We start from the raw sequence: 9,649 nt of genomic DNA, 5'->3' as shown, positions 1-9,649 counted from the left end.
CCTCCCCTCCGCGTATGTCGCGGCGGATTAGCAGCTGCGGCCAGCTCGGCGCCTGAGGATCAGACACACACACGGGGGGCGGGCGGGGGAGAGACAGATTTAGCTTCGCGGGAGGAAGGGATGTGAGCGTGCGTGGTGTGTGTCCCTCCCAGCCTTTGCACGGATGAAACTCGCGCGTCCCTGCTAGCGATCGGGGCGAGGAGGAGGAAGAGGAACCTTCCCTCTGGGCTGGGACTCCACTTCCTGGAGAAGCCCTCCTCCCCGTGCGGAGTTTCGGCGGGGATCCCGGCTTCACCTGGAGAGAACAGCAGGAGGAGGAGGAGCCACAGCAGCACCTGTCCAAAATGAAGGACCGGCTGGAGCAACTGAAGTCGGTGAGTGAGGAGCCTCCTTTCCTTCTCCTCCTCGCAGGGTGTAATACTGGGCTCCACTGAGCGCCGCCGAGCTTACTCCCGAGTAAACAGGGAGGGGATCGGGCTTCGGGAAGGTATTGGCAGCGGGAAAGGAAAGGGCGAAGCCCCACCAGGGGGGCTAAAGGAACGAGGCCAGGTCTATTTTGGAGATGGGGGGGTCTGTATAGTGAGGGATCCTGTGTAGTGGGTACAGCGTTGGACTTTGACCCAGATTCAGATTCCCATTTGCCCATGAGACTCACTGGGTGACCTTGGGCCAGTCCCTGTTTTTACGCCTAGTCTACCTCTCAGGGTTGTTGTGGGGATTAAAATGGAGAGAGGGTTTGTGACCCTATAATAAATTGATTCGCGGAGGAGCCGTATGTGCTTCCTTGAGTTCCTTGGAGGAAATGCAGGATATAAATGTAGCTCACCATAATATAATTCAGCTGCACCTGCTGTCCCAACCCTTGTTGGTTGTATTCCCGACAAGCAGAAGTAGGTTGAGTGGATCTGCTGTCCACATTGTGGGAGCAGAAGTGCTTAAACTTATTTTGAAGTAAAAATGAAGTTTTTCCAAAGTGGGGGATGAGGTTTAGTGGGGAGAGAGGAGGCTTACAGTCCAATAGCAGCAGTAGGTTATAAGCTTTACCTGACAGAGGGACCAGAAAGGTGGCTTTGCTTCCACCTGACAGCAGAAGCAAAGGGTTGTGAGACTAGGCACTGTTGTAAATGCTACACGGCAGCAAATATGTTTATTGCAGCTTGCACAGCGGCACATTTGGGAGCTACAGCAACTGCCAGATCCTTGGCACATGTACTTGTAAGGTGGGGCAGTTGAATATGCATTTGTGTGTGCACAGTTTCGATGTGCGTGTTAAAAACAACAGAGCAATGTGAAAAGCTGGCTGGGAGGCAATGGGAAAGGAAGTTGTTTCCTGAAGTTTGAAGAGAATTAATGGAGGGGCAGATTTGAGAAGATGATTCTTGGAAGGAGTTGGGGGGGTCTCCTTTTCCTCACCTCCCCCCATATGTTGCATGAAGAAAACTGGAGTTAGTCACTTCCTCCTTTTGGTTTCCCTCCATGTGACACTCCTCTCTCTCTTTCCCCACCCATGCGCACAGACTTTCCACTAAAACATGTGCCCCAGGACATGGCTGTGCAAGATGTCTTGAAAGGGATCGGCACTTTGGGCTTCGGTACTAAATTCATATAACCTGAAACATAACCTTCAGGGACTTATAGTTGCTGTGGAGGAGCCCTTATTTGAAAAAGAGTGTTCATCCATTCATACTTTTGGGTCACTGTAGACAGAACATAATGCACATTCTCTCAGAACGTGACTTTTTCTTAGACAAGTAAGCCAGTTTCCTAAATCAACCTTTCAGCTGTATATAAAATACACAAGGCTAGCTTGCAATGAGAGTTTCGCTGCGATTCTCGTAAAGTGCACAATCCTTGCAGAGTTGCTTGTACGTGTGAAGGGGCTGCACATAGTGTGATCTTAACAAGGTGGGACCCTCAGCGCAGGTTAATTTCTCACAGATTTTATTGACAGAAGGTGTTAACTAGTTCAATGTGTGCCAGGCTAAGTAAAGGCCTAGACATGCTCCTCCTTTCAAAGAGGATGGAAAGCCTGGTTCAAAAACCGGTTGTTTTCTCTTACACCATGTAAATGACAATAATGGAAAGGGGCACTTATGTTTGTGCTTGCTTTGGGTGCAGAGTTTGATTCTATTTCATCTCCCACTTTCCAGCGCAACAAGAGCTCTTTGCCTGTTGGGACTAACCGGTTGCCTAATTGCCGAGGAAGGATGCTGTGGAAATTGTGGCTGTCCCACCATGCCCTCTCTCCTTGCTCTTGCAGAGTTATGAAATGTAGAGCTTAGCCAGAAAGAAGGCTGGCAAGATGCCAAAAGTGGACTAGTGACTAGTAGAGAGAGGGGGGTGCTTAGCTCTACCTAGAGAAACACTGCCTGTGCCCCTGAATTTGAAATGTACCAAGGGCTGGCTGCTGCAATTTGGTCATGAGAAAATGGTGTTTGCCCATATTCTACAAACTCGTGTCAGATTCATTTTTCATTTTTATTTTAAGCCAGAAAAAGAGGTTTGAGGGATTGTGACAAGTTCAGTTGATACATTGCCAAAGCTTGTAGTGCAAAAGTCATTCAACCACGTAAATCTTCTGTGTCCCACTTGAATGAGGAATAACTCCTAGATACATCTTGCCCATTTTTCTGTAAACTATTCCAGTCTGGTGGAGGGAAGTAGCAAGTGGCACCAAAAGTTACTTTGTTTATTTATTGTTTCATAAAATTTATATATTGCTAGACTGTATACAATATATTGCTAGATTGTTTCATAAAATTTATATATTGCTAGACTGTAAGAAATAAAATAAAAAAATACCTCAAAGTGGTTTACAAATAGGTTCTGCTTATGAGCAGGCAGTAATGATTTCACACTTCATATGACCTGGGATTGAGCTGTGGCCATGTGATTGGAGATAAGTGGCAGCAGACAGAACCGGGAAGAGAGAAACTCAGTCGGGAAGATAAGGCTGACAATCCAGTGAGGGGGGTTATGGCAAGAGTCTTCAATGGGTGGGGCTGCTCCTCGCTTGGAACCTTTGTTATGCCTCCGATAAGAGAGAATATAGAACGCTTATCTGGCTTATTTTTCCAGTTCAAGTGACACAGGTTAAATAGAAATGTCAAACAGATGAAGTCAAACTTCAGGTTTCACAGGCATACCTTGCTTTCCACACACACCAACACTGTTGAGGGACAGTAGCACTGCTGAGCTGAAATATCTGAACGACTTTGAAACTGAACTAGAACTTGTCTAATGCTAGAAACTAATACCAGGCTGCAGCATAAGGAAATGAGGGGCCTGTGGCCTTGTCATATCAGAAGAGATGTCACTACCCTTTTCCGTTGCGAATTCCAGAACAATAACTATGCAAGTCTATTGTGGCAAAACCAATGAAGGGCGGGAGTCTTGGGATATCAGAAAGGATAACATGGCTACTGTTTTTGGTGGGCGCAAGTCCATGAGGTGTTACACTCAGAGGTGCAACAGATTCATATATAATACAAAGAAGGCAGCAGGGGGCAGGAATGGGACCTTGAGAGAGATTGCAAGCCTGTGGCATCTGTATGTGAAGTTCAAACTGATACAAAATAGTCTATTACTAGTGGTAGTAACTGATATGCTATTTCCCAGCTCTGCTATGGTAACGTAATGTCCATAATGGGAGAAAAACCCACGGTCTTGATGAAGACCTAAATCAGTGGAATCAAATTTGCTGATGAACCTTGGCGCATCAGTTTCATGCTGGTGCCTTCTGCTGTCTTCCTTTGTACCATGGTTTTCAAATAATGGTGACTTCTGGGTCAGCATCAAAATGTCCTGCAGTAAAATATTTCTCTGTTTTTGAGTTTTTAAATATATTGAGTTGTTTAATGCCAGGGTTGTGCCCATTCATTCTTTTGTGTAAATTTGTCCTTTTCATCCTGTGTAGACCATATAAAGGCATTGTTGGCACTTGTTCCACCCTCCAGCATATTATGCCATCACCTACTAACAAAGCCCTTCTGCTGTGCCACAATAAATCTATTCCTGTATGAGGTGCCATGAGAGCCCTTGGAGGCTGCTAACTGTGATGTCCTCCTGCTTGTAAAATTGGAAAAAAAATTGTATCCAGAGGGGAGTTCTCTGGATTGTGTGTGCTCTTCGTTAAATTATTTTTTTAAGTGCACTGAAGCAACCTGAATTCTGTAACTTGCGCAAATTATGCAAACTTGCACCTATTATCTCAGTTTGCATAATTTTTTTATGCTTCTGCAAGTCAAGGGGGAATGCAGTGAACTCTGCAATGTACTGACGCCCCATTCCCTGGCCGCTAATGGAACCTTTTCCTGTCTTTTGAAAACTTTACTGGACATTACACACACACACACACACACACACACACAATTTGTTACTTAAAGATGAAAAACATTCTTTTAAAAGAGAAAGGGGAAAAGCTGACATTGCCAGGATGCTGAATTATCTTCTTTTCTGTGTGTGAATGGAATTGGGGGAGATGACACAACCTTGACAGTAATCTCTGGATTTCCGGGAGTGTGGGTTTCTGTTCTTGGTCTGTGATTGCTCCAGGCTGGGAAGTAGCAATCCTATGAACCAGAGAGAACCGAGTTTTCATTCCTTACTTTAGAACAAAGGGGAATAGCAAGTCCTCCTTCTTTAACTCAGAGAGAAGTGGTGGTGAATGTTATGCTCTCTTTCTATTTCATTGGAAGACAGGCTTTTAAAGGTGAACTTGAGCATCAACCAGTTTGTCAATAATACAATAGAAGAAATACTGCTATGATGACAGATCCCCCTTAAAAGGTGCCAGGTAGTCAGTAAGGAAAGGCTCTGTAATAGAAACTTCCTTTTTTTTATCAATGACTCCATTATGGCTTTGGACTGGGGATAGCAGAATGAGCTGCAAAACTGCTTTTACTCTTTTCTCTGTGTTATGCTTTATATAAAGAGACAGAAGATGCCTTTTCCCATCTGGGCCATTCTGTTAGACCTCTTACCTGCAGCTTTGAAGTGAGATCTTTGTCAATAAGTTGTGCTCCTGGGCCTCAGTTTCCATTGCCAATACTGGATTCGTGTGTGGTTATTAGGCTCTTAGAACAAAGACAGATTTAATACATCTCTGACTAGTTGTCTTTCCTAATCCAGATATGCTCTGCCAGAGAACCGGATATTAAGTTTTGCTTTATTTTATTATTACATTTCTATACTAAAGCTCTTTTTGCCCCTACTCTAAAAGCCAAGGGGGCTTCCTTAGCTCTGTCATGGTTTTCACTGGAACGATATATTCATTTTTGAGAGAGAAGGCATTGTTTCTGATTTTCAGTTGGAATCAAATGTCACAGCAGCTGCTTCTCATGCCTCTATTCCTGCCATGTGTATGTTTTTAAATAAAAATCATTGTATGCTATGGCCCAGTTCTGAAAGAATGAAGTGGTTTTCTTTATGGAGATATGAGCAATTGCTAGGGACCTCACCCCCCCCCAAAAAAAAACCTCTCTTGTTTGTGTCTATTGTGACCAAGTTGGGAAATGCAGAGTATAGGCTTGCATTTGCTATATTCTAGTGTAAATCTAAGGTGGGTTTTTTGGAACTGTTGGGTCACAAAGGTTACATAATAATGTCCCAGTATTTTTTAAGGGGAGGCATTCCTTTAAGGCCTACCTCTTCTTCAAAAGACCCAGTGTGACCTTGTCCCTAGGGAAGTGAGGTCTGTGAGGTGAATCACCTGCGTTTTGCCTAACTAGAGCAGGGTTACTCTTCCTTGTTCCATGACTTTTGGGATAGAGTGGGCTGTGCCCTTCCCCATCTTTAAGGAAAGAGCCATGTTTCCCGCCTGTGAGAGAGACTTGGTTGTTTCTCTGCCCATGATTCAAAAGAAATGGGGGCAGGGCAAAGGGAGCGAAGGAGAGGGAGTGACAGGGATTTAGTCAGGATTATAAAGCCATCAGCCAGGGCCAGAGGAGATAAAACGCTTGGGAGAGAGAAGGGGATTAATTTTATTTTTATTCCTCAGCAGACTCAAGTCCCAAACGGACAGGGGGAGATCTTAACTGAGGGGAGGGGGAGTGTTTCCAGAGAACAGCTTGCAGGTCCTTTTCCTGAAGGAAGAGCTCTTCCCAGGAGGCGGATGTGTTGAGGAGGGACTCTCAGCACGTAGGTTCTCCCTGTTAGAGACATAAGCCCTATTCAAGAGCTGTGCTCACAGGTAAAACCTACATACACAAGTGGGGGACAAGCCTCTGAATCTCGCCCTCCCCACCATTACCTTCCTGTTCATGGAGGGCAAAGGTCTCAAGTGGGCTTTTAGCTACCTTCAACACCATACCTAGCTTCCTCTCCCCACCCCCAAATCGTCAGAACTGTAGTTTACCCCTCACAGAGCTACAAATCCCCAAACCCTTAGCAAACGACAGTTTCCAGGATTTTTCATGGGAAAGCCATGCACTTTGAATGTGCGGTGTGAACGTGACAGTAGTGTGCTGCATGATCAGGTTTCTGGGAAGTAGGCAAGGCTTCATGCATCAGAGCTTTCACCTCCTCAAGTTGGGAAGGTGACAAGTCCAGCAACAGGGAAGCAGAGCTTGGTGGTATCAATTTTGCACACAAGCAGAATGCCTGAATAGGGTCTTAGCTGCGTTTCATTCTGGCTTGGTAATGGCCTAGTTCAGCTGTGGGCAACTGTAGAAGAAGCTGTCCCTTGAAAGTTCCCCATATGGCAGCTTTTGACTGTGGTCAATCTATGTGTGTGTCGGCTTGTTCTGTGATGCTCACCCAGTGCCACAAATTTTATTGCACTCCAGTGGGGCTATAGCATAGCAAAAGCAGGAGAAGAATAAACCAGAACATTTGTGGTGTTAAAAAGCCATAGAGTTTCTGCAGAAAGTTATGGGATATGCGCACTGATTCGAAATGAAGGAGTGTGAGCACCCCCAAAACTTTTGTAGGCTCAAACAGTATTGCAGTTGGAATCACATGTGACTGCTTTGATAGCATCATGTACACAAATGATTATAAATATGAAATATAAGGGGGTCTTAAGTTCCCTTCGTAAAGTGTGCTGTGCTTCTTGTCCCATTGTGAGAGCTGACAACTCTCCTCTCCTCTAATAGCAAGTAAAAAGAATCAATGGGCCTGGCAGCTATCATGATATTATTGCAGATGTTGTGGTTTAGGGCTTTTGCTGGCTTTATTAAATCCTAAAATCATGAGGATCTCGGCTTTTATTTGAAAAGAAACAAAACTCCCAAGCTTATAGTTGCATGCATGGAGAAAGATTGCCACCCGGAATGTAATTGGTTCAGAAGAGCTGTGTTCAGTGCTTATCTCAATTTGCAGCTATTTAGTATAATTATTTTTACATGCTAATGTCACGGCTCATAACTTTTGAATATGTGGGGTTGGTAGTCCTTTGGATCTGTTCGTTAAAAGCATCTAGGTCCCAAAGTGGGAAGCAGTGTGTGTGTGTGTGTGTGTGTGTGTGTGAGAGAGAGAGAGAGAGAGAGAGAGAGAGAGAGAGAGCGCTTTAGGGTGACTTTGTGACCTGTGTATGCTTTCTCTCTCCCTTCTCTGTAGGCTTGCCAACTTCAACAAAAAACGGCATCAACAAATCCTAGCCTCTGGTAAACTGTTCTAACCTGCCCCACCTATCTTGGTGGTTGTTTCCTTTAAGGAAATCAGAGAGGCTCTTCACCTCTGATCATCAGTACTTGTTTGTCCCTCTTATCCTTTTGTTCTTCTAAAACTCATGTTGTCCACTGAGAACACCGTGGTCCATCTGTGGCAGCAGTGGCTTCTGTTCTATTCCATGAATTTCCAACTCTATTCTGTCCCAGGTTTGCTGCATGAAGACCCTCTGACAAGTCACACCCACACCATACATTTACCCTCCTCAAAGGAATAATGGGAACTGTAATTGACCCCCCACAGATCTCCCATTCCCAGCACCCTGAACAAACTACAGTTCCCAGGATTCTTTGGGGGAAGCTGTGTGCTTGAATTGTGAATTATTTCCATTGTTGATCAACCATATTAGTTTCACAGAAAGCTATAGAATATATATTTTTTTTAATGCCAGCATGAATTAAGGAACTTGGGGACTTACAGTTCTTAAGAGATCATGGTCACATTCACTGCATACATTTAAAACACTATTATACCACTGGGAACTGTGGTTTAAGAGTGCTGACCTAACACAGCCACAATTCCTAGCACCCTGAGGCCACGCCAGGCTTTCCATGACTGTTAAAGTGGTTTAAATATATGGTGTGGATCTGACCCTTTTCTCATAGAAGATACACTACTCTCTGTCTCTCAAACAAGAAGTTCCAGAGTTTTTATTATATGGGATGACAATGTTCCTTTAAGTCATAGAGTGGTCTGTGTCAGATAAAACTCTGGGAAAGCTGTGTTTCAGCTTATACAAAACTTTTAAACTTATACTTTGAAAATCATTTTTAGAACAGTTTATATGGTAATTTTTAAAAAGTTTTTAAAAGTTAACTAGTGGAAGCTGACAGCTAAAAAGCCAACTACTGAGACGTTAGCTGTTTCTTTAACTTTCCAGCCAATTATGGTACCAGCTAAAGTTCTATGGCTGCTAGGAAAGAAGACTGAAGTCCTAACCTTACTCACCTGGGAGTCAGCTTCACTTAATTTAATAGGACTTACTTCTGCATAGACATGGTTAAGATTCCCTCTGAGCCCTTCCCTCTGAGCTAAGTTGAACTTGTTCTCTGCTAAGTGTGGCTTGGCTTGCACCCTTAGTTGTTTTTAAGTGTTGTACGTTTTTGAACTTGTGGCTCCAGAAGCATGCCTTATGAAGTTTAAATAATAGCTCTTCATACATGTCCAGGCAAATGACTGTTTGTATGGGCAAGTGCCCTGCCCTTTAGAACAAAGGAAAATAGTGGGATAGCCCACATGGTACCTTCCAGATGTTGTGAACTACATCCCTGACCATTGGCCATGCTGGCAGGAGCTGGTGAAAGTTGGAAGCCAACAACATCTGGGTGGCCACAGGTTCTTACACTGAACTGAAGGGCTTCAATTCTTTGGCTAGCAAACAGAAGTGACTTTAGGGAAGGCACTACGTTAGTATTTCTTCATTTCTTTTCTCTAGAATTTCTCCTTTTTGAATTTGAATGGCAGAACAAAGGCAGCCTCAGCCAAAGGGGAAGCCCTGAGTCAAAAGGATAGGCTGTCGCTTCTTAGGAAAAGACATTTTGTTTTTGTGTACATATAGCAGATGTCTGCCCTACCCTTCAGCAAGAGCTTTCAGGGCAGCTCTCGGCCAAGTGAAGCCAATTAAAAGAGTAAAGCAGCATGGCAGCCAAACCCACAAACTGAAACAGTAGCAGAAGAAAAATGTGTAAGCTGACATTTAAAAAGGTCTGGGAGGATAAAAAGGTCTCTGCCTAACACTGACAAGACCTAAGAGTAAAAGCCAGGCAATGCTTGTATTCCAAAGCTGGGGTACTACAGCCAGCTGCCTCACGTCGGAAGGCAAGGGCTCCGATGGTGGTTAACAAACAGGCAGATTCTTGTGGTCAAAGGTAGGGCGTTACATTGTGCACTTTGAATTGTGCTTGGAAATGGGCTGGCAGTCAGGGAAGTTGTTTCAAAACTGGCAAGAGGGGCTTTCCAAGGCTACTCTTAGTTAAGAGTC

At 44.3% G+C, this 9,649-nt stretch overlaps 1 protein-coding gene across 3 annotated transcripts in view; it reads left to right on the top strand.

Moving 5' to 3' along the window:
- The window catches only part of STX3 (syntaxin 3), a 41,592-nt gene continuing 31,943 nt past the window's right edge, over positions 1–9,649 (top strand). For all 3 annotated transcript variants that reach the window (XM_082221208.1, XM_082221211.1, XM_082221210.1), the window contains exon 1: positions 1–374. In XM_082221208.1, the coding sequence (XP_082077334.1) occupies positions 345–374 (30 nt within the window). In that variant the 5' untranslated portion in view covers positions 1–344. The remainder of the gene's footprint in view (positions 375–9,649) is intronic.

Source organism: Podarcis vaucheri (genome assembly GCF_965113315.1).
Source record: "Podarcis vaucheri genome assembly, chromosome: 1".
Taxonomy (NCBI): Eukaryota; Metazoa; Chordata; class Lepidosauria; order Squamata; family Lacertidae; genus Podarcis; species Podarcis vaucheri.
The sequence above is the reverse complement of the archived record's forward strand: the minus strand, read 5'-3'. Positions and strand labels throughout refer to the sequence as shown.